The sequence below is a fragment of the Manis pentadactyla genome, chromosome X, assembly GCF_030020395.1.
Source record: "Manis pentadactyla isolate mManPen7 chromosome X, mManPen7.hap1, whole genome shotgun sequence".
Lineage (NCBI taxonomy): Eukaryota > Metazoa > Chordata > Mammalia > Pholidota > Manidae > Manis > Manis pentadactyla.
The window spans coordinates 12,023,721-12,049,873 of record NC_080038.1 but is presented as its reverse complement, the minus strand read 5'-3'; the positions used below and the strand labels follow the sequence as shown (position 1 = coordinate 12,049,873).

The 26,153-nt window shown below is 40.5% G+C and overlaps 1 protein-coding gene across 14 annotated transcripts in view; it reads right to left on the bottom strand.

Annotated features, from left to right (window-relative positions):
- Positions 1 to 26,153, bottom strand: part of REPS2 (RALBP1 associated Eps domain containing 2) — a 274,803-nt gene that overhangs the window by 192,751 nt on the left and 55,899 nt on the right. The window contains exon 1 of one of the 14 annotated variants that reach the window (XM_057496023.1): positions 22,855 to 23,147. The exons of the other annotated variants lie outside the window; for them this stretch is intronic. Coding sequence (XP_057352006.1) covers positions 22,855 to 22,905 — 51 coding nt within the window. The 5' untranslated portion in view covers positions 22,906 to 23,147. Of the gene's footprint in view, positions 1 to 22,854; positions 23,148 to 26,153 lie in introns of those variants that run through there. 14 annotated transcript variants of the gene reach the window in all.

The following is a 26,153-nucleotide window of genomic DNA, read 5'->3' as shown; positions in this document are numbered from 1 at the left end:
GGTACTTGTACATTGCTAGTGGGAGCACAGATCACTACAACATCCAGAGACCATTTGACAATATCCATAAGAATTACAATCAAACTTTTGACCTAGCAATTCTACCTCTAGTAATTTATGTTCATTTTACACAAGCAAAATGACATACATACAAGGTCATTCAATATTTATTTTCTAAGACACAGATGGGAAAACACCTAGAGAGAGGTCCATCATCTAAAATATTAGTTTAATCAATTGTGGATCACCCACACAAGGGAATTTTAAGCAGCTCTAGTGGTCATTTGTCATATATGTGATTGCCCATCTTTTGAAAAGCCCTTTTCTGTTTGGGAAAATTTCTCATATTATAATTTTCACCTGCCAGCATGAAAGCTGGGAAATTCCTAGGCTTCTCTGCAGCTAAGCTGCAACATGTGATCAAGTCTCCACTGATCAGACATATCCACACAAGACTTTGCTTCAGAGGTGAGAAATGTAAGGAAAGTGACTCTTGCTTAGAGCTTCTGCTTCAGCAGGTGAGAAGCTGCAGTGGCCTCAAGTTTGCCCTCCTGGTTCGGGACAATGGAAGCAGATGCAGTCCAATAAAATCCCTGCTATCAGCTGCTCAGTGCAGGCAGGAGCCCAGGTGGCTTCCACTTAATACTAGTACTATGCATGGCTTGGGGTTTTGTTTCTGGAAAGCTAGATGCCAGCCTGTTCCTCCAGCCTTCCAAAGGATTCCATGACTTACCTAAAAACCCAATCCCTTTTTGGATTAACCATCTAGAGTAGATTCAGCTGTTTGCCACAAAAAACACAAACTAAAAAAAATGAGGGTGCTCTGTGCACTGACATGGCAAGATCATCAAGTTAAACTGTTGAAAAGAAAAAAGCAAGGTGCACAATAGTGGGTAAAGAAAGTAACAATGTTTTTAAAGGGGGTCAAATATAGATGCATTTGCTATACGGTTTGAACTGCATGGGTCCACTTATACATGGATTTTGTTCAATATATTAGGAAAGTTTTTGGAGATTTGCAACAATTTGAAAAAAATTTTTCCTTTCTCTAGCTTAATTTTAAGAATACAAAATATATAGAGAAAATGTGTTAATCAACTGTTTATGTTATCAGTAAGGCTTCCAGTCAACAGTAGGCTATTGGTAGTTAAGATTTTGGGGAGTCAAAAGTTATATGCAGACTTTTGACTGTGCAGAGTTTGGGGCCCCTAACCCACACATTGTTCAAGGGTCAACTGTAAGTTGAAGCTAACAAACTTGGCTGCTATGGATAAAGTGAAGGCTCCTATGGCTAGGATTCTCACCTGGCCCTGGTCAGCAGCTCACTACACACATGTGAGCGATACTTTCCTATTGACTCTATATAAATAAAGAGTGCCAACCAATGCTCTGGTATGGCCACACAGCTTCATAAAAGCAGAGACTGCAGTGGTGGCAGCACCAAGGACAGAGACTGAGAAAGCTGTGCAGGTAGAGAAGCCCAGAGGCAGAGACCAGCTTGCTGCATGCAGACTCACTCTGAGTGGACAGGATTCTAGTGATTGACCTGCCACCATGGGAATGAAGTTGGGTATAAACCCTTTCACCCCAAGAACGTTCCATTGTCATTTTTCAGTCTCATTGAATCCATAGTGAACTTGCCAGGGGCTGAAACCCATTGGCAAGACAACTGGCAACGTAGGCAGGATTCATAGTTGACCAGGAAAAGAACAGGCTGCTCTCATGGGAGGAGTGTTTCAGTGGGCTGCCCCTATGGATGCGGAGACATTTGAGTGTCCCCCAGTGGACATGTGGTCCAACGTGGCTTGCCGCCTGTAGCACTGGGCCCCACCCCAAGACTGGGAAGGGTGGAAGCAACACCTGAGGCAGTAAAGTTGGCCCTCAGCAAAACAGGGAATTCCTTAGAGAAACAGAGTGCCCATGAGGCCATGGGAACCGTGGGGAGTTTTCTTCTCACAATATTGAGAAATGCCGTAAGGGAGAAAGACGTCCTCCTGCAGGAAGCACAAGAAGAGGCAACACAAGAAAGAACGTGAGCTGCGAGGTGCCGGTGAGGAGGTAAAAAAAAATGTGTTGGTGACTGTAATGGCATCACTACAGGGTGCTGTGGGAATGGTAACGGATGTCGTGATAGCCCAAGAAGCAGCAGCACAAGAAGGAGCAGCAGGACGAGAGCGCAGGCTGCCAGATGTGGTGGGGCGGGTGAAGGATGTAGTGGAGCCGTCAGCCCCAGAAATGGAGGAGCACAAGTTTGACAAACGGGTGGGGGTGGAGGCCCTGCCGGTGCCGGAGGTATCAGCCCCTCCTCAGCTGAAACCCCACAAGGTTGAAAGCTGCTGGAAAGTCCAAAAGAAAATAAAGACTTGGCAACCACGGGTTCCCTCCAGGAGAGGTGCCGCCCTCTCCCCAGGTCGTGGAGCACACTATGCTCTGCTTCTGTCCTCAGGCTGGAGTGATGAAAGCACAAAAGGAAATATGGTCTGCTCCTCCAAGGAAGGATTTCAAGGGCCCCGTGAAGGTCACAAGGACCCAGGTGTGGGTTGATTTGATAAAGGCAGGAGCAGACAGAGAGAAACTGGATGGAAAGAAAATCAAACAGGTTCTTACAGGAGCTGTGGCAACAACTGAAACCAGAGCAGTGGTTCTGGCCACTGAGAACGAAGCAGAAGCCAGAGACAAAGCAACAAAATAGGCCTGTGTGTCTGCAAGACTTTCTGCTGGAGAGGCTGGAGAAGGGTGGGTATTTTAAGGCCCACCCATGGTCCTTTTGGTTAACTCATGTGAGTAGAACTGGTTTGAATACAGCCGGGATGACCACTTGGTGGCAGTGGATCTCCTCAGGCTTGAGGGTTATTATAATTTGCTGTAATTTTTGTTATTTGTATATTGTCGTAGCCTCTGTTACTATGGAATTTGCTTACAATGTTCCAGCTTCCTACCACAGGAACCATTACAGAAGATTGAGGGCACATAGATTGAGAGGCGAGAATCCCGTAGGGGTGGAGTGTGGATAAAGTGAAGATTCCCAGACCCAGGATTCTCACCTGGCCCCGGTCGGCTAGCTCATTACATGTATGTGGTCAATACTTTGCTACTGACTATATAAAGAGCTCTGCCCAGTGCTCTGTGAGACACGGTGGCATGGCCGCATGGCTGCAGGAGAGCAGAGACTGGAGTGGTGGCAGCGCCAAAGACAAAGACTGAGACGGCTGCGGGGACAGAGAGGCCCAGAGGCAGAGACCGGCTTGCTGCCTGCAGACTCGCTCTGAGTGGACGGGATTCTAGTGACTGACCTGCCACGGTGGGAATAAAGTTGGGTATAAACCCTTTCACCCAGGAACGTTCCACTGTCATTCCTCAGTCTTACTGAATCCATAGTGAACTTGCCAGGGGCTGAAACCCATTGGCAAGACAGCAGACTCCAGGGAAGGGAAAGTTGGCTAGGGCACAGGGAAAAGTTTACTGTATTTCATTTTCTACTTCAGAATTTTGAATCATGTGGCTATACTTCTGTGGATAAAATGAGAGTTCCTGTGGCTAGGATTCTCACCTGGCCCTGGCTGGCTAGCTCACTACACACATGTGGGCAATACATTGCTACTGACTCTATATAAAGAGCTCCACACAATGGTCTTGCCAACATGGTGGCACAGCTGCAAGGCTGCAGGAGAGCAGAGCAGAGGCTGGAGTGGTGGCAGCACCCAGGACAGAGGCCCAGAGGATGGCTGTGGCTATGCGGGCAAAGAGGCTCAGAGGCAGAGACCGGCTTGCTGCATGCAGACTCCCTCTGAGTGGATGGGATTTTAGTGATTGACCTGCCACTGTGGAAATAAAGTTGGGTATAACCCTTTCACCCCAAGAATGCTCTACTGTCATTTCTTTGGTCACATTGAATCCACAATGAACTTGCCTGGGGCTGAAACCCACTGGCAAGACAACTTCCTACTTAAAAATGAATTTAGAAATATTGTAAGGAGTTAGAGACAAAACCTAACCCCATGTAGACATACCCCAAAACCATTCCCCTCCCACCTGCTCTAAGTGAAATTTCAAAACAACACCCAACTGGACAAAGCTGCAATGGTCTTCACACACCAAGCCCAGATTTAACACAGAACTTGCCAACACAGAACTTAGCTTTCTAGAAACTAATTCTCTTTGTCAAAATTAGCTCTGTCTAAAATAACAAAAAATGTTGGTGAGGCTGTGGAGAAAGGGGAACCCTCCTACACTGCTGGTGGGAATGTAAATTAGTTCAACCATTGTGGAAAGCAGTATGAGGTTCATCAAAATGCTCAAAACAGACTTACCATTTGACCCAGGAATTGCACTCCTAGGAATTTATCCTAAGAATGCAGCAATCAAGTATGAGAAAGACCAATGCACCCCTATGTTTATCGCAGCACTATTTACAATAGCCAAGAATTGGAAGCAACCTAAATGTCCATCAATAGATGAATGGATAAAGAAGATGTGGTACATATACACAATGGAATACTATTCAGCCATAAGAAAAGGGCAAATCCTACCATTTGCAGCAACATGGATGGAGCTGGAGGGTATTATGCTCAGTGAAACAAGCCAATCGGAGAAAGAGAAATACCAAATGATTTCACTCATCTGTGGAATATAAGAACAAAGGAAAAACTGAAGGAACAAAACAGCAGCAGAATCACAGAACTCAAGAATGGACTAACAGGTACCAAAGGGAAAGGGACTGGGGAGGATGGGTGGGTAGGGAGGGATAAGGGGTGGGGGAAGAAGAAGGGGGGTATTAAGATTAGCATGCATGGGGGGGTGGGAGAAAGGGGAGGGCTGTACAACAGAGAGAAGGCAAGTAGTGATTTTACAACATTTGCTATGCTGATGGACAGTGACTGTAAAGGGGTTTATAGGGGGGACCTGGTATAGGGGAGAGCCTAGTAAACATAATATGCGTCATGTAAGTGTAGATTAATGATACCAAAAAAAAAAGGCAGTTCCTGTGTGGAGACCTCCAATGAGTCCTACACAAGGGTATAAAGGGCATATAAAAGTATAGGCAAAGGGTCTGTTTGTGTTTATACAGAGGATCAAAGCCTAATTGGGCTACCCCAAAAATGAACTAAGATATGATATGAAAAAGAACTTCCAACATCAGCACTCTCGGGAAGACTCATGCCAGAAGATGATCATCAAAAAACCCCAACAAAGATCCATGCAACTGCTACAGCTGTAGATGCACTCATCCCACCAGTTCCTGGACTTGCCATGGGAATGAAGAAGGAGATATCTAAACTGGCCTGTGCATACAGTAAAACAACGAATTTGACTGGATCTATACTGTTGGAACTCAAACAAGAATTAGGAGAAGTGCAAATTGTAGCACTCCAAAATCTTACAACTACAGACTATTTACTGTTAAAAGAACATATGGGATGTGAACAGTCCCCAGGAATGGGTTGTTTTAATTTGTCTGATTTCTTTCAGACTGTTCAAGCTCAGTTGGACAATATCCACCATATCATAGATAAGTTTTCACAAATGCCTAAGGTGCCTAACTGGTTCTCTTGGTTTCACTGGAGATGGCTGGTAATTACAGGTATGCTTTGGTTATGTAACTATACTCCTATTATGTTAATGTGTGTGCGCAATTTAATTAGTAGTTTAAAACCTATACATGCTGAAGTTACTCTACAAGAAGATATGTCAAAGAAATAATCAATCTTCCCAGGTTTTCTTCCGCCTGCTACTTCTATAGCTTCTCTTCTTCCTTCATAATTACAACCCTTAAATAGAATTCGTGCCTCATATCAAATTTACCGAGTATCATAATTCTTCCAAGTGGTAAAGATACCTCAAGACTAATGCTGGGCATAGAAGCCACAGGGCATAAATATGCAAAGAAGTAAAAAGCTAACCTTTTCAAACAATAAGGCTTCTCTCTCACTTACCAACTCTACATTTCCCTGTATGGCCCCAGAAGATGACTGGTTAGCCAGAGACGGGTAAGATTCCTCAAGGGAGGAACAACCTAAGACAGGCACAGTCGCAGGGGGGCCATCAGGTGAGAAATTGGGGATCAACAGAGGTGAGGCTTAGAACCTCACCCCCCCTGTTCTGAGAGAAATCTTCTGCATCCGTGGATGTTTTATTGCCCTTGTCTAGCTTGGATTAACACATAGTCTACAGGCACACACCTGATCATCTACATTTGCTCTCTTACAACACTAAACTATGTTTTCTACCTTTATTTTGTATCTACCTACCACTTCAGCATTTTATTAAAAATAATAATAATAAAGAGAGAAATGTGGTATCCACATATAAATCAAGTATAAAAATCAAATGAGTATTCATATTTGAACTGTTTATAGTTCATAATGCATGAGCAAAACCGAAAGTTTCTGTGATGACTGCCCTTGTACTGTTCACCATGTAACTTATTCACGATGTAAGAATTTGTTCTCCATGTAAGAACTTGTTCGTTATGCTTCAGAAGATTGGAGACTGATGAAAATTAGGGTGGGGTGGATTAATGATTGTGCATTGAGCACTGACTCCCCTATACAGAATTTTATTGTCGTTAACAACCATTTGATCAATAAATATGAGAGATGCCCTCACAACAACAAAAAAAAAAAGAAAAAAAAAGTACACACTTCCAATTGTAAAATAAATAACCGGGATGTAATGAATAGCATAAGGAATATAGTCAAAATATTGTAACAACTTGGTATGGTGATAGCTGGTACCTAGAATTATCATGAATATAAATGTTGAATCACTGTGTTGTACACCTGAAACGAATGTAATGTAATACTGTGTGTCAACTACCCTTCAATAAAAAATAATTATCTACAAAAAAAAAATTAGCTCTGTCTAGCTGGGTGACTGTGGAGAAGGCACCTGAATTCCCTTGGTCTGCTGGAATGAAGCAGTCAGGCTAGAGAGCACACAAACCTTTTTCTTGATCCAAAATGCTACAAAAAAAAGGAATTGCATGGGTAAAAGCTAAAACCGTGGTTTGAACCTCTCCCTCTGGCACTTACCATTTCTGCTTTGTGTAACAGTTCTCAGTATGCCTGCTACACCCCGCTGCAAGGCTGTGAGTCTGCAGAGGGCAAGTCCTGCATTTTAAAAACCACCCTTGCATCCACACAGCATCATCTCACTGGTTTCCCACTGGGAAGGCTTATGGAGTAAATTAAATATGCCTACTGAGTTTGAAGTCTTTACTACACTAAGAGAACCCCTAAGCATGTTATTTTTTATCTTTCAGTTGTGACTTATGTGAGTATATCAACCTATTCTGCCCCCCCAAAAAATTTTAAGTTTTAAAGAATCAGAGACACTACCTGATCCAGGATAGCAAGAACCTCAGGTGAATTTGGGTAAGTCACTCTGTAATCACCTGATTCCAAACAAGCAAAGCCAAAGAGAAACACAACACATCCTCCCAGAACTTTGATTTTATCTCATTTTTTTTGTTTGCAGGAGGGGGATCATTTTATATTAAAACACAGAAATATGTTAAAGGGTCAAATATGAAAATAATATGGTTCTTAAAAATGATGGGTCTCTGAATGTAACTCATGAAACCATAAAACTCTTAGGAAAAAAACAAAGGCAGAAATCTCTGGGACATAAACATGAGCGACTTCTTCATGAACATATCTCCCTGGGCAAGGGAAACAAAAGCAAAAATGAACAAGTGGGACTATATCACACTGAAAAGCTTCTGTACAGCAAAGGACACCATCAATAGAACAAAAAGGCATCCTACAGTATGGGAGAATATATTCATAAATGACAGATCCAATGAAGGGTTGACATCCAAAATATATAAAGAGCTCACACACCTCAACAAACAAAAAGCAAATAATCCAATTAAAAAATGGGCAAAGGAGCTGAACAGAGTGTTCTCCAAAGAAGAAATTCAGATGGCTAACAGGCACATGAAAAGATGCTCCACATCCCTAATCATCAGAGAAATGCAAATTAAAATCACAATGAGATATGACCTCACACCAGTAAGGATGGCCAACATCCAAAAGACAAACAACAACAAATGTTGGTGAGGTTGTAGAGAAAGGGGAACCCTCCTACGCTGCTGGTGGGAATGCAAATGAGTTAAACCATTGTGGAAAGCAGTATGGAGGCTCCTCAAAAAACTAAAAATAGAAATACCATTTGACCCAGGAATTCCAGTCCTAGGAATTTACCATAAGAATGCAGCAGCCCAGTTTGAAAAAGACAGATGCACCCCTATGTTTATCGCAGCACTATTTACAATAGCCAAGAATTGGAAGCAACCTAAGTGTCCATCAGTAGATGAATGGATAAAGAAGATGTGGTACATATACACAATGGAATATTATTCAGCCATAAGAAGAAAACAAATCCTACCTTTTGCAACAACATGGATGGAGCTAGAGGGGATTATGCTCAGTGAAATAAGCCAGGCGGAGAAAGACAAGTACCAAATGATTTCACTCATATGTGGAATATAAGAACAAAGCAAAAACTGAGGGAACAAAACAGCAGCAGAAACACAGAACCCAAGAATGGACTAACAATTACCAAAGGGAAAGGGACTGGGGAGGATGGGTGGGAAGGGAGGGATAAGGGGGGGGAGAAAGGGGGCCTTACGATTAGCATGTATAATGTGGGGGGGGGGCACAGGGAGGGCTGTACAACACAGAGAAGACAAGTAGTGATTCTACAGCATTTTACTATGGTAATAGACAGTGACTGTAATGGGGTTTGTGGGGGGGGCTTGGTGATGGGGAGAGTCTAGTAAACATAATGTTCCTCATGTAATTGTAGATTAATGATACCAAAATTTAAAAAAAAGAAAAATGATGGGTCTCAAAGAATTCTACACTCAAGCTGACTGCTTTGGTTTTTGCCCAATAGATTGGCATATACAGGTTTGATGGAGTGATTCTACAGATTTTTATTATCATACAGTTAGACTGTCTTGTGGAATGAGGAAGGATTATAGATAATAATGGCATTTGATGGCAATGATTTCTTATCATGGCTTTTGTAAACCAGCCCTTTTTTGGCAAGCCAATGACACTGCCTTTCAAGCTGTCCAGCTGGCTGAACACGTGTGGGTACACCTCTCACGGCCAGCAGTTCCTCAGGGCTGGCACCTGCCTAGGGAGAAACCTCGATCTAACAACTCAAGGGTGAGGAGAGGAGAAAAGGGTGATGGGGGTGAGCACCAAGGTACAAAGGAAGCATTCTCCCCAACATAAGAACACAGTCACTGTGATGTGGGAGAATGGCTTAGGGGAAAAGAACAGAATCGAAGTAAGAACTAACATTTACTGAGGGCTGTCTGTGCAGATTTAACTGCCAGGAATTGATGAGATGAAGGAAACCTCTCTGTCTCTCTCTGTCCCTCCCTCTCCCTCTCCTTCTCTCTCCCTCTCCCTCCCTCCCTCTCTCCCTCTCTCTCTCTCTCTCTCTCTCTCTCTCTCTCTCTCTCTCTCTCTCTCTCTCACACACACACACACACACACACACACACAGTCTTGAAACTAGAACTGAATTAAAATGCAACTACAGCTCAGATTACAAAAGAAAATTCATTTTAGGATTCTGGCCCAGGTTTCTGGGCACTGTGTATCACAGACTTTTGTACAGCTGGAGGCAGTGGAATCTCAGGTGAATTACACATGCACTGCCAAGATTACATAAAGCCTTTACTGCTTCTGGCAATTCAGACTTATCTAAACAGTCAAAGGACTTACTTTTCAGACAATTCGTTTATTGGCATTTTTACTGTTTTTCAAAAATAAAAACACAAGTTGGGGTTATTTGGTATTTTATAAGTTTGTTGACTTTTGTCCATTCTACATTTCATATCTTTTACTTTACACATACTCAATGCACATGCACGGACGCACACATTTCTTTCTGAAAGAAACTAGTGCCTGAGTGAGAGAACATAGTAAGCTGTTCTCCAGGACACTTCATGTAACTGGAGCCTCCCATGTTATACACAAATCCTCAAAATGCTTTCAGAGAGGAAGAATGAACGGAAGGTTCAGTCTCAGATCACACTGGAGTTCTCACTCTCCAGCCTAAATCCAGACAGACTGGAACTCTCCAGCAGAGTTAAACTCAACCCAAAAACAGGACTTTTTGATGGAGTAGGCAATTTGACTTTATTAATTGGGTTTCTTTGCCCTATCCAATTGTTAAAATAACAAATGCTCCTCTCACCTCCCTGACATTTTGGCAGAGACTCTCTGAGAAGGCTGGCTCCTCAAAGCAGGCTACTGCAGGGCACTGAAACTGCAGATGGCTCCCTCCCTGTTCATGACTATTCTCCCCACAGCAGGGCCTCATGACAACCAGTACATTCAGTCCCCCTGCATCATGGCAAATGCAGATGGACTTAAGGGGTTTCGGCCCAACTAGCTGGAACCCAGCCTCAAGCCCATTCTGTAGTAGGTCCTACTATACCTACAGGCCACACTGTATTGACCAAACTCACCTCTTCCCATGACCAAATTCCCTTTATACCCCAGCTATAAACGTCCATCCTCTTCCCTCTCTGGCTTAACACACACCCATCATTTACAGCCAGGCCTTGCTCTCACCTGTCTGTCCATTCTGCAACTCACCCACAGCTACCTGCCAACATTTCTCTGATAGTCAAAACACTGTACTCTCCCTGCTCTTAGATCTGACACTGAACTGTGTTTGCCAGGAGGGACATCCCTAGGACCCAGGTAGATCTCCTGTCTCCTACCTTGAATTGCCAGTAGACACTGTTCCATTAACTAGACGTTGCATTGCCTAATCTAATAACATCTACCCATTCCCCTAAACTGGTGCCCCCACCAGAATGGGTAACCTGAGACCTACGTCCTCGTTTCTCCTATGACATTCTAACCCAAGTACACACACTCACCCAAGCCACACCTGGAGATGTGACAACTTACAGATATTTGACACAGAAAGAACAGTCCCTTCCCTCAAAGGATTTATAACCTGTTATGGACTGAATTGCCCCCCAAAATTCCTACGGTGAAACCCTACCCCCCAGGAGATTAGGATTAGATGAGGTAATGAGGGTGGCGCCCTGAAGGATGAGATTTAGGCCCTTACAGAATCACAAGAGAACTTGCTGCTTCTCTCAGCTCTCCACCATGAGAGCACACAGCAAGAAGTCAGCAGTCTGCAACCCAGAAGAGTCCTCACCAGAACCTGACCATGCTGACACCCTCATCTCAGACTTCTAGCCTCTAGAACTGTGAGAAATATATTTGTTACAGCAGCCTGATCTATGACATAACCAGATTGGTATATTGGTGTGTATATCTAAGTGTGAGAGAAAGGATCAACAGTTTTCAAACACCTACTACACACCTTCCAGGCATGATGCTTTTCACTTTCATGTTTTATTTAATATTTAAACTAATCCCACATGAATTTGTAGGTAGGCACTTCAGGATTCAGAAAGGTTTTTAGAGAAACCACCTGTAACTCCAGGTGGGAAATCCCAGGGCAAAATACCTCTAAAACCGAAATTAGTCAAAGGGAGAAATAAAGTTAAGAAACCAATTTATTTCTTAGAAGCAGTTGTCCCATCTCTCTCTTGACCAGGCCGCAGCAGAAGAGAGCTCCACCCAACCTCTCCAGTCCAGATAAACCCTCACTTGCTCTTGGTATGTAGATGAACCACTTCTCTCCACCCCTTGAGATACCTATTGATATGCAGATGTACTAAAGCCAGGTGAGAGATTCTGGAAATACTGCAATTTTACCCACACCACCTGAAAGTAAAGATCTTGCCACCCAATAATTTGTATTATAAACATCACATGAACCAAATTCACTATTCAAATAGGTTAGCAACCCCTTATAATCACTAACATACCATTCACCCATTTCTCTTAGGTGGCACGATGAACGGAGTCTCTTTGAGCCCACCAACTTAAAGACACATACTGTTTGTACCTTGGCAGCCAGAGATACATGCAAATCAGGGCCCAATGGCCATGGGTACACATCAGCAAGAGAGAGCAGGTGTAAAAGGTACAGCCTCAGAAATGAGAATTTTCTCTCAACAGAACCAAGGAAGGAACCACAAAGCTGGCTTCATCATAACTGAGCTATAACAAAGTACAGAACAGAAACTAATGAACATGTGCCATTTTTCTTTTGGCTGCCCAGCATCAGAGCCCCTGTCAATGTTTATGAAATTTTCCACCTGCCTTCACCTAAATAAGCTAAAAATGTCAGGTACTCACTTTCCTGATTTCTTCTCAACCAGGGTATGGGCAGCACAGGACCTAAGGTTGGCCAAACGTACCACACAGATGTTTGAATCAGGAATGAGTATGCAAAGCAGCAGGAATAGTAGATCATTGTTTTCAGGAAATAGCAGCAATGCCAGTTCCCAGGGGCAGCAGGAGTGTGGAGCCCCACACCCCAAGTACACTGCAGGCAATGTGGGGTGTAGCTGGAGGCAGCAGCTATAGATCCAGCATCCTTGCTGAACCAATTCTACCTGTAGTCCTAGGCAGTGCTGCCCCTTAGTTGTGCATTCTTCGAGCCTTTTCCGCAGCTTTCCTACCAGGGAAAGACTGAGCTACCCAATATCCTGCCAATAAACTCTTCTGTTTAAATTACCCACAATTTCTCTTACTCATGGGATTGTGTTACTAAGTCCTGGCTGTTAGAGAGGACAAGTTAAAGGCTGACTGGTAGAGCTTCTGAACTCAGCTGTATCAATTATCTATTATGCGTAACAAACCACCCCAAAACTTTAGTGCCTTACAATATTTATTTAGTTCATCATTCTGGGAGTCAGCAATTTGGGCTGAGCTCAGCTGGGCAATTACACTGATCCGGGCCAGACTGCACTGACCTCAACTGAGGCTCACTTATGCTTACACAGACGGCTATCAGATTGAACCACAGCCTCCATTCTCCACCATACGGCCACTCATCCTCCAGCAGATGAGGCTGGGCTTTTTTACATGGTGGCAAAGTTCCCAAAGCAAGAACTGAAGCTGTAATGCTTCTTCAGGCCTACGCTCAACACTTGCCCAGGTCACTTGTCATTTCTAATGTATTCTGTGGTCAAAACAAGTCACAAGGCCAGCCAGGACTCTAAGTATGGAAACACAGATCCACTTCTTGAGTATTGGGGGAATTTTGCAATCTATCATACCTAGTTGATAAATAAATAACACAATGGGGGAAGCTGTCACAATAAAGATAACCCTACAGATTCCCATTTATTAGAACTGCTTTATATTCAGAATCTGTGCTGTCACCACCATTGCATTAATTCACCACCAACACCAGTCACTGATTCAACAATAGCTAACTAGTAGTAAAACACACCATGAGTCTGCCAACTCCAAAGGCTTTAAACAGTTTCATCCAAGGCAGGCCTCTTGGATCTCTCATACTGTAGGGCATGCTAAAAATTATGGACTGTCAAGTCATGTGGCATCAGACCATCTCTCTGACCTTGAGCCTCTCTTTGAACCTTAAGCTTTCCTCCCCCAAAACTCAAAATCAACATTTTCTGCATATGAACAAATGGGTAGTTTGATCACTTCAGGCAGAGGACTAGTTAATGTCCATAAGTTAAAGAAAAACCCACTGTAACTTTAAGGGGATCTAAAAAGCTCTGCTCTGAATTTGTTTATTAAGATCTTGAGTAAATTTAACCATATCCTCTTCCAAGAGCCACTTATTTAGGCAGACCCCACAAACTGAAACTAGATGTTTCTCTGACAACTGTTGAACTGAGAGAGGAAAGTCTCCTGAAAGAAGTCTCCATGGAAACCACCCAGTTCTTGCATCTACCATTTACCTTCTATTTGGCTGGCATTCAAGCACATCAAATCAGCAATCAAAACATAAGGAAGTTGGACGGGCTTTGGAGCAATGAAGAATGTCTGTGTTTGGTACAGTGAGATTTTCCAGGAAAAAGAAAGCATATTCAGTCCAAATGTCTCAGGACTCAGATTAAGAAGCGTCTGCATGCCTAACCCATCTTTTTTTAAAAGACAGTGTACTGCAACACACAGATCTTACTATGCTGACAGTGACTACACTAGAGGGGGTGATGACTTAACAAAATGGGTGAATGTTCAAACCACTGAGTTGTTTATGTGAAACCATCATAAAATTGTATATTAATGCTACTTTAATAATAATAAATAAATGGCCCAAAGAGCCACTTGCAAAAAAAAAAAGGCAGTATACTGATTTCCCTAGTGCTGCTATGACAAAGTACAGGGTACAAATAAATAAAAACCATAAAAACTATTTATTTGGAAAAAAACAGGGTTAAAAAAGATCAGAGAAGAAATAAACAAAATTGAGAAGAATAAAACAATAGCAAAAATCAATGAAACCAAGAGCTGGTTCTTTGAGAAAATAAACAAAATAGATAAGCCTCTAGCCAAACTTATTAAGAGAAGAAGAGAATCAACACAAATCAACAGAATCAGAAATGAGAATGGAAAAATCACGACAGACTCCACAGAAATACAAAGAATTATTAAAGACTACTATGAAAACCTATATGCCAACAAGCTGGAAAACCTAGAAGAAATGGACAACTTCCTAGAAAAATACAACCTTCCAAGACTGACCAAGGAAGAAACACAAAAGTTAAACAAACCAATTATGAGCAAAGAAATTGAAACGGTAATCAAAAAACTACCCAAGAACAAAATCACTGGGCCAGACGGATTTACCTCGGAATTTTATCAGACACACAGAGAAGACATAATACCCATTCTCCTTAAAGTTTTCCAAAAAATCGAAGAGGAGGGAATACTCCCAAACTCATTCTATGAAGCCAACATCACCCTAATACCAAAACCAGGCAAAGACCCCACCAAAAAAGAAAATTACAGACCAATATCCCTGATGAATGTTGATGCAAAAATACTCAATAAAATATTAGCAAACGGAATTCAAAAATATATCAAAAGGATCATACACCATGACCAAGTGGGATTCATCCCAGGGATGCAAGGATGGTACAACATTCGAAAATCCATCAACATCATCCACCACATCAACAAAAAGAAAGACAAAAACCACATGATCATCTCCATAGATGCTGAAAAAGCATTTGACAAAGTTCAACATCCATTCATGATAAAAACTCTCAGCAAAATGGGAATAGAGGGCAAGTACCTCAACATAATAAAGGCCATATATGATAAACCCACAGCCAACATCATACTGAATAGCGAGAATCTGAAAGCTTTTCCTCTGAGATCGGGAACAGACAGGGATGCCCACTCTCCCCACAGTTATTTAACATAGTACTGGAGGTCCTAGCCACGGCAATCAGACAAAACAAAGAAATACAAGGATTCCAGATTGTTAAAGAAGAAGTTAAACTGTCATTATTTGCAGATGACATGATATTGTACATAAAAAACCCTAAAGGCTCCACTCTAAAACTACTAGAACTGATATCAGAATACAGCAAAGTTGCAGGATACAAAATTAACACACAGAAATCTGTGGCTTTCCTATACACTTACAATGAGCCAATAGAAAGAGAAATCAGGAAAACAACTCCATTCACAATTGCATCAAAAAGAATAAAATACCTAGGAATAAACCTAACCAAAGAAGTGAAAGACCTATACCCTGAAAACTATAAGACACTCTTAAGAGAAATTAAAGAGGACACCAACAAATGGAAACTCATCCCATGCTCATGTCTAGGAAGAATTAATATCGTCAAAATGGCCATCCTGCCCAAAGCAATCTACAGATTTGAAGCAATCCATATCAAATTACCAACAACATTCTTCAACAAGCTGAAACTAATAGTTCAAAAATTCATATGGAAACACCAAAGATCCCGAATAGCCAAAGCAATCCTGGGAAAGAAGAATAAAGTAGGGGGGATCTCACTCCCCAACTTCAAGCTCTACTACAAAGCCATAGTAATCAAGACAATTTGGTACTGGCACAAGAACAGAGCCACAGACCAGTGGAACAGATTAGAGACTCCAGACATTAACCCAAACATATATGGTCAATTAATATTTGATAAAGGAGCCATGGACATACAATGGCGAAATGACAGTCTCTTAACAGATGGTGCTGGCAAAACTGGACAGCTACATGTAGGAGAATGAAACTGGACCATTGTCTAACTCCATACACAAAAGTAAACTCAAAATGGATCAAAGACCTGAATGTAAGTCATGAAACCATAAAACTCTTAGAAAAAAACATAGGCAAAAACCTCTTAGACATAAACATGAGTGACCTCTTCTTGAACATATCTCCCCAGGCAAGGAAAACAACAGCAAAAATGAACAAGTGGGACTGTATTAAGCTGAAAAGCTTCTGTACAGCAAAAGACACCATCAATAGAACAAAAAGGAACCCTACAGTATGGGAGAATATATTTGAAAATGACACATCCGATAAACGCTTGACGTCCAGAATATATAAAGAGCTCACCCAGCTCAACAAACAAAAAACAAACAATCCACTTAAAAAATGGGCAGAGGAACTGAACAGACAGTTCTCCAAAAAAGAAATACAGATGGCCAACAGACACATGAAAAGATGCTCCACATCGCTAATTATCAGAGAAATGCAAATTAAAACCACAATGAGGTATCACCTCACACCAGTAAGGATGGCTACCATCCAAAAGACAAACAACAACAAATGTTGGCGAGGTTGTGGAGAAAGGGGAACCCTCCTACACTGCTGGTGGGAATGTAAATTAGTTCAACCATTGTGGAAAGCAGTATGGAGGTTCCTCAAAATGCTCAAAATAGACTTACCATTTGACCCAGTAATTCCACTTCTAGGAATTTATCCTAAGAATGCGGCACTCAAGTTTGAAAAAGACAGATGCACCCCTATGTTTATCGCAGCACTATTTACAATAGCCAAGAAATGGAAGCAACCTAAGTGTCCATCAGTAGATGAATGGATAAAGAAGATGTGGTACATATACACAATGGAATATTATTCAGCCATAAGAAGAAAACAAATCCTACCACTTGCAACAACATGGATGGAGCTAGAGGGTATTATGCTCAGTGAAAAAATAAGCCAAGCGGAGAAAGAGAAATACCAAATGACTTCACTCATCTGTGGAGTATAAGAACAAATGAAAAACTGAAGGAATGAAACAGCAGCAGAATCACAGAACCCAAGAATGAACTAACAGGTACCAAAGGGAAAGGGACTGGGAAGGATGGGTGGATAGGGAGGGATAAGGGGGGGAAGAAGAAAGGGGGTATTATGATTAGCATGCATAATGGGGGGGTGGGAGAAAGGGGAGGGCTGTACAACACAGAGAAGACAAGTAGTGATTATACAACATTTTGCTATGCTGATGGACAGCGACTGTAAGGGGGTTTGTGGGGGGGACCTGGTATAGCGGAGAGCCTAGTAAACATAATGTTCTTCATGTACAATTAATGCATGCTTTAAATATCCTTAATTTTGATCATTTAAAGGGTGTCAGATGATCAGCTATGGAAGTACATTTTTCTGATAATATTCCTTTCTCTTAAAAAAAAAAAAAAAGCAGTTCCTGTGTGGTGATCTCCAATATGTTCTTCACAGTGGTATAAAGGGTATATCAAAGTGTGGGCAAAGGGTTTGTTTGTGTTTATACAGAGGACCAAAGCCTAATTTGGCTACACAGAAAACGAATTAAGATACGATATGAAGAAGAACTTCCAACATCAACATTCTTTGGAAGAGTCATTCCAGAAGATGATCATCAAAAAACTTCAACAAAGATCCTGGTGCTGTTGCAGTTGTAGCTGCATTCATCCCACCAGTTCCTGGACTTGCCATCAGAATGAAGAAGGAGATATCTAAGCTGGCCTGTGCATACAGTTAAACAACAAATTTGACTGGATCTATACTGTCGGAACTCACCTAAGAATTAGGAGAAGTGCAAGTTGCAGTGCTCCAAAATCTTGCGACTATAGACTATCTACTGTTAAAAGAACATATGGGATGTGAACAGTTCCCAGGAATGTGTTGTTTTAATTTGTCTGATTTTTCTCAAAATATTCAAATTCAGTTAGACAATATCCATCATATCATTGATAAGTTTTCACAAATGCCTAGGGTGCCTAACTGGTTTTCTTGGTTTCACTGGATATGGCTGGTAATTGTAGGCCTGCTTTGGTTATGTAGCTGTATTCCTATTATGTTAATGTGTGCATGGAATTTAATTAGTAATTTAAAACCTATACACGCTTATGTTACACTACAAGAAGATATGTCAAAGAAATAATCAATCTTCCCATGTTTTCTTCCGTCTGCTACTTCTATAGCTTCTCTTCTTCCTTCATAATTACGACCCCTAAGTAGAATTCGTGCCTCATATCGAAATTACCGAGTGTCATAATTCTTCCAAGTGGTAAAGATACCTCAAGACTAATGCTGGGCATAGAAGCCACAGGGCATAAATCTGCAAAGAAGTAAAAAGCTAACCTTTTCAAACAATATTGCTTCTCTCTCACTTACCAACTTTACATCTCCCTGTATGGCCCCAGAAGATGACTGGTTAGCCAGAGACGGGTAAGATTCCTCAAGGGAGGAACAACCTAAGACAGGCACAGTCGCAGGGGGGCCATCAGGTGAGAAATTGGGGATCAACAGAGGTGAGGCTTAGAACCTCACCCCCCCTGTTTTGAGAGAAATCTTCTGCATCCGTGGATGTTTTGTTGCCCTTGTCTAGCTTGGATTAATACTTAGTCTATAGGCACACACCTGATCATCTACATTTGCCCTCTTACAGCACTAAACTATGTTTTCTACCTTTATCTCGCATCTACCTACCACTTTAGCATTTTATTAAAAATAATAATAATAATAATAATAATAATAATAATAAGGGAGAAATGTGGGATTCACATATAAATCAAGTATAAAAATCAAATGAATAATCATAATTGACCTGATTGTTTATAGTTCATGATGCGTGATCAAAACCGAAAGTTTCTGTGATGACTGCCCTTGTACTGTTCACCATGTAAGAACTTATTCGCTATGTAAGAACTTGTTCACCATGTAAAAACTTGTTCATTATGCTTCAGAAGATTGGAGACTGTTGAGAATTAGGCTTGGGGTTGATTAATGATTGAGCATTGAGTCCCCTATACAGAATTTTATTGTTGTTAACAATCATATGATGAATAAATATGAGAGATGCCCTCTCAAAAAAAAAAAACAAAAAAAACCAGGGTTTAAAAAATTAATTTATTATCTCAGTTCTGGAGGCTTAAGCCCAAAATCAAGGTGTCAGCAGGGTTTTCTCCTTCCAAGCACTCTGAGGGAAAATCTGTTCATGCCTCTCTCCCAGCACTTGACAGCCCCAGGAGAAGGCTGGCTTCAAAATACATCACTCCAATCTTCATCTTCACATGGCATTCTTCCTGCATAGATAAGAGCCCATCCTACTCCACTGTGATCTCAACTTGATTATATCTGCAAAGACTTATTTCCAAATAACATCACATTCCAAGACACTGGGGGGTAGGACCTCAACACAGTTTTTTACAGTGACCCAATTCAACCCATAACACAAGACTTTTAAATAAAGTATTTGATGTTACCCATTCACTCAGTATTAAGGCAAATTGATAGCTCCATTTAATTTGTGGCTTAATCAAAATAGAAAGAAGGATCATTCTTGGTCACAAAGCCACACCTAGCTATTGAAATCTGAGTAGTGCAACCTTTATTCATGTGCCCAGCCCAAAACTGGAATTCCTAGTGCAAAAGAGAAGAAAGGGATAAATATCAGGAGACATCTAAAAATCTCTATTATATAGGCAAAGGGAAAATTCATTCAGGAAAACCAAGTCAAGCGTTCAGCTACTCAGGTCCATGGGTAAGAACACACTGCAAAAAATGAAATTATAAAAGTTTATGATGCTTGGAAATGACCTTGGAACTGAAAAGAAGAAGCGTTTGTGTCTAACAGAAAACCAGAGGCAGAAGACTCTCAAAGGGTAAAGAGAGAACAGCATCCCAAATTAGAAGTACTTGAGGAAAAAAGTCATACACTTTCGTATAGGGACTCACATGGAACCACATGGCTCCATTTTAGAACAAAACTGGGCCAGGACCTTAGAACACGAGCAACTACAAAAGTGCTACATTATTTAGTATTTATTCTTCTGACTCTGATCTTTACAGATCTTTTTTTTTCTTAAATACTTTTTTAAAATCAAAGTTTTTATTTTGAGATATAGATTCACATGCAGTTGCAGGAAATGATACAGAAAGATACTGTGTACCCTTTACTCAGTTTCCCCCAATGGGAACATCTTGCTATATATATATATAGCACAACCAGGATATTGACACTGATACAGTCAAGACAGAGAACACTTCCATCACCACAAGGATCCCTCATGGTGCTCTTTTATAGCTAATCATTTCCTTCCCACCCCTGCCCCCTCAACCTCTGGGAACCACTACTCTGTTCTCCATTTCTATAATTTTGTCATTTAAATATTATATAAATGGAATCATATAGTATGTAAGCATCCAGCTTTGGCTTTATTCACTCATCATAATTCTCTAGAGATCCATCCAGTTGCATCTCTCAATAGTTCATTCCTTTTTACTGCTGAGTTGTGTTCCATGGTATGGATGTACCAGTTTGTTTAAACATTTGGCCACAAGGGGACATCTGTGTAATTTCCAGTTATGGGCTATTATGAATAAAGCTGCTATAAACATTCATGTACAGGATTTTGTATGAACACAAATTTTCATTTCTCTGAGATAAATGCCCAGCTGAACAATTGCTGGGTCATATGGTAGTTGCATATTTAGTGTTTTTAAGAAATTGCCGAACTATTTTTCAGAAGGGCTATGTCATTTTATATTCCCATCAGCAAAGTACAAATAATCTCATTTCTCTGCAGCCTTGTCAGCATTTGGTGATGTCATTTTTTTTTTTTTAGCTGTTCCAATAGGTATGTAGTGCTATTTCACTATGGCTTTAACTTGCATTTCCCTAATGGGTAGTGATACTGAACATCTTTTCATGTGCTTATTTGCCATCTGTATATCCTCTCCAGTGAAATGTCTGCTCATGTCTTTTTGCCCATTTCCTAACTGGATTTTTTTATTTTTTACTATTGAGTTTTGAGAGTTCTTTATAGATAGTCCTCTGTCAGATATGTGGTGTGCAAATATTTTCTCCCACTCTACAGCTTCTCTCTTAATCAAGTCTCAGAGTAAGTTTTAATTTTTATGAAACCCAATTTACCATTTTTCTTTTTATGGATCATACCGTTAATGTCAGGTTTAAGCTACCTAGGTCCCAAAGATCTTCAGGTTCTTTTTAATTTATAATTTTGTTTTATATTTAATTTGGGACCCATTTTGAGTTATTTTTTATATCAGGCGTGAGATTTAGGTCAAAACAATTTTTTTTGCCTATTGATGTTCAATTGATCCAGCAGCATTTGTTGAAAGGCTTCTTTCTCCCCTCCATTTAAGCACCTTTGCAATTCTGTCATCAATTGGGCATACTTCTATGGGTCTACTTCCAGGTACTTTCTTCTATCCCACTGACCTATATATCCATCCTTCCACGAATACTATACAGTCTTCATTACTGTAGTTAAATAAGTTTTGAAATTAAGCAAACTGACTTCTCCTTTATTCTTCTTTTTCAAAATTGTTTTAGCTATTCTAGTTCCTTTGTCTCTCCATACACATTTTAGAATAATCATATCTATATCTACAAAAATTCTGGCTAGGATTTTTTATAGGATTTATGTTAAACCTGATTATCAGTTTGGGGAGAACTAACATCTACTATTTTGAGTCTTTTAATCCATCAACATGATGTCTCTCCATTTATTTAGATCTTGATTTCCTTCATCAGTACTGTATAATTTTCAGCATACAAATCCTGTGCATGTTAGAGTTGTACCTATTTTTTTATTGTAAATGGTTATTTTAATTTCAGTGTCCATGTGTTCACTGCTAGTATACAGAAATACAATTGATTTTTGTATGTTTACCTTGTATCCTATGACCCTGCTGAACTCACTTATTAGTTCTAGGAGTTATTTTATGGATTCCTTCAGATTTTATACATAATAATGTCATCTGCAAAATAGGCAGTTTCATTTCTTCCTTTCTGATCTGTATGCCTTTTGCTTTTTCCTGCCTTACTCCACTAGCTAGATCTTCCAGCACAATGTTGAAAAACAGAGATAGGAGCAAACACATTCTTGCCTTGAAAATGAACCCAGATAGAACCTCAGAGATGTAGCAAGAAATGAAGGGTAAACAAAGTAGCAAATGTAGATAAACTGATATTAGGAGTTGGCAAACTAAGGTCAGCAAGCCAAAATTGACCCACTGCCTGTTTTTGTAAATAAAGTTTATTGGAACATGGGCATGCACAATCTTTTATGTATTGTTTGTAGCTGCTGTAGAAGCTAAAATATTTACTATCTGGTCCACTAGAGAAAGAGTTCACTAAACTCTGACCTACATAAACAATGCCTGCATAAAATAATAATATCTTGTGGAGTTTAACATATACTACTAAAATATAAGACAAAAATAATGTAAGTTAGGAGAAGGAATAAGTGGAGTTAAAGGTCCTTGCATTATCCAGAAAGAGATAAAGATAAAAATTATTGGTAATAATTTTTTTTTACCAAAGCATCCCCTAAACACATCCTAAGTTCAGAGGGAAGAAAAACCTCCATCTCCTCTCATTCCTCTGCTTTTCAGTCAAAGTAGAATTACTCACCCAGTAGCATCACTAGGTACCAAGTTGTTATGTGTCTATAATAAACCCCTCCTTAAAATATCTGTAAGGGTACTCACCAGTGCCAAACCATCCATCTGCATACTTTTCACTGCCCGATGACCAGTCATGTGGTTTGCCCATGATTGAGGCAGTTTCCAGGATGTGAGACTTCAGTGCTAAAATTGAGAAAGTCCAAGTTGGCCACCCTACTTCCAGCTCCAATGGCCCATACTCATGAAATGGACTGAGCAGGGCACGAACAGTTCCTCTCTTTTCCATTCACTTCTGGTGAACAGGTCACTTCTAGTAACCCAATGAGCAGGTCACCAAGCAGAACTCATTAAAGTCAAGCACACTGCCTCACCTACAGGTATCACTTATAATTGCTCCCCAAATGCTGTTTTTGAAAGCACACAAATTCAGTGGCTTCTCAAAGGTGCAGTGTGTCAACCAGTTAATGGAAATTGAAAGACTCATGGATATTTCATCAGGCTCTGCCTTCTCACTCTCTAGATCCCTGTGTCCTGTTAAAGGATACCAGTATGTAGCACAGAAACAAAATCTATTTTAAGCTAAAAGAACTGGGAAACTTCCAAAGAGCACTGACCTGAAAAATCTGGACAGAACAGAGGAAATCGATTTTCTACCAAAGCCATGCAGAGGATTAGACTCAGCTTTAGGCTAATAAAAGATTTACATTCCATCCAAGTCTCAATATAACATGATACACTGATGAAAACATGCTCGTGAGCTGACATGCTGACACACATTACAAAGTCCAAAGTAAAAGCTCTTAAGAATGCGAGTCCCAAAGATACAAGCACAATATGTAAGTTGCATTAAAACTTCTGTAATGAACCACAGCATAATCAATCATACAAATGATTTTCATGATTAATTTTTATTCTCATTCTGGTCCCTTTTCAAAATGACTGCTCACAAAACTTCCAGGACTAAACATCAGCATCAATCATGCATTTATAATAATCAAAGAACTCTTAAAAGTGATAACAGATATCTTAAAATTACAAAAATCTCCCGCTTCCTACCTTTCAAATATTAGACAACTCCCCACCCCCACTGTCACCACCCATGCAGACAACTGTGACACTACACTTTACTATAAAACTCTATTATGTCAAGATTTCCTATACACAGCTACTCTTAGAACCAAATGTAGTATTGGTGACCAGCTTGACCTTGACTGATGTGGGCACCTACACTGGGCCGTATGCAATGAGAAGGCAGTTCTGCCCAGCAGATGGCCATCTATTCTAGCTACAGTGAAATTAAAATTAAAGCTGTTTCTTTCACAATGTTCTTCACTTTTGCAAATTTTCTTCAAATCCTGAATTTTTTTTTCAATCTTCTATGTCTAAGGAAGAAAATATGATGCATTGGATGTCGAGTCAATAGAAAAAGTCAAGGAAAGTTATCACTGTGTAAAAGAAGCATGACACTGGGACTGTAGAAGTCAAGAATGAAAGTGAGTGAGCCAACCTCCATGTAGAATTGGTCACATCCAACTGAATACAATTTTGAGAGAAAAAGGAAAATACTTAAAGGAAGCAAAAAGTCCTAAGCCAATGCAATCAATAGTGGTTAAAAGTGATGGGCTGATTCCTGAGGTGGAAACTTTTTTGATTTCATGGTTGCACGATTAGACACAGTAAATCCACATACCTCTGTACCCAGTCAAGGCCCTTTATTCCCCAAAGCTCAAACCAAGTGAAATACACAAAAGTATAGTTAAACTGCTTCAGGAAGAAGACCTACTAACATCCTCAAATTTCAGGAAAACTTAATTCAACCTTAGAGAGAGAAAAACTCAGTTCTGAACTTGTTTAAACAAATTCCCTTTCCAAGAGCCACTCAAATTGATGGGTACCACACATTAGCTAGAAGGGGTGCTTATCAGCAACAACTGAATGAAGAAAGGAAAGTCTCCTGTAAGAAGTCTCCATGGAAACCACTCAGTCCTTGCATCTACCATTTTTCTTATACTTTGGCTGCCATTCAAGCACATCAAATCAGCAATAAAAACGTAAGGAAGTTGGAAGAGCTTTGGAAAATGAAGAATTCAGTGTTTGGTACAGGGAGATTTTCCAGGAAAAAAAAAAAAGGTAACACAAGCAATCTGACCTTCTCAGGACTCAAGAGGCCTGTGCTAGTCAGTCCATTAAAACACAAACCAAATATTCCAAATGAAGTATTTGCAACACAGCTTTTAGACCAAGAACTCGAGTTTGCTCATTCACCAAATGTGTATAAGAGCAAATTTATATTTTCATTTATATTGTGAGTGATATGGGTATTTTAAAGTTTGAAATTCTGGTTTGGAATTTTAGACTATGAAAAGGAAATGCCATTTCTAATTTTGCAACTATTGGAAATAAGGATCTTGCACAATATTGTAACCAGCCTCCAAGAAAGTCCCCAGTGATCTCCACCTGCTAGGATTCATGATGCCCTTGTACAGCCCTTTTCCATTGTATCAGCATTGTCTGTGTGACCAAAAGAACATGGCAGAAGTGATATGTGACTTCTGAGGTGAGGACATAGAAGACAGTGTTGTAGTTTCTGTCTTGCTGTCTCTCTCACATCCCTCACTCTGGATGAGGCCAGTTGCCAAGTCACAAAGACAATAAAGTAGCCCTAAGGAGAGGCCTGTGTGATGAGGAACTGAGGCCTCCTGCCAACAGTCATGTGAGTGTACCATCATGGAAGCAGATCCTCCATCTCTAATTAGGCCTTTGGATGACTGCAGTCGTGGATGACAACTTGACAACCTCAAAACAGATCCTGAGCCAGACCACCCAGCTTACCTTCTGAATTCCTGATTCTCATTTCAAGTGTATGAGATAATAAATGTTTGTTGTTTTAAAGTGGTAGGCAGCAATAGATAACTAATACAACACATAACTGTTAGCTCTCAGGCATTGCCTTCCTTTATGTTGAAACCAATGCTAAAGAGGTAGTATAGTAGTGTGAGAAGAACAGGGTTCTGCAGGCAAACATACCTGGGTCAAATTCCAGGCCCACCACCTAAAAGCTGTGTGATCTTGGTCAAACTGCTTACCTCCAGGGCCTCAATTTATTCATCTAAAACAAAATGGAGATAGGAATAACAATTTCAAAGAGTATTTGTAAAAAAAAAAAAAAATCAAAAAATATATAAAGAGCCTGGTACTAAATAAGCATTTAATGTTAGTTCCCTCCTTTTTAAGGGGTAAATGAATCCACTAAAGCTGAGACAATTTATGAACAGAAACAGAACTACAATTAAACTGAATCCTAGGGGAGTTGGAAAAGACCCCTTTACCCATGAGCACAAGGGAAAACCTCAGAGCTACTATCAGGCTCTGCCACATAATTT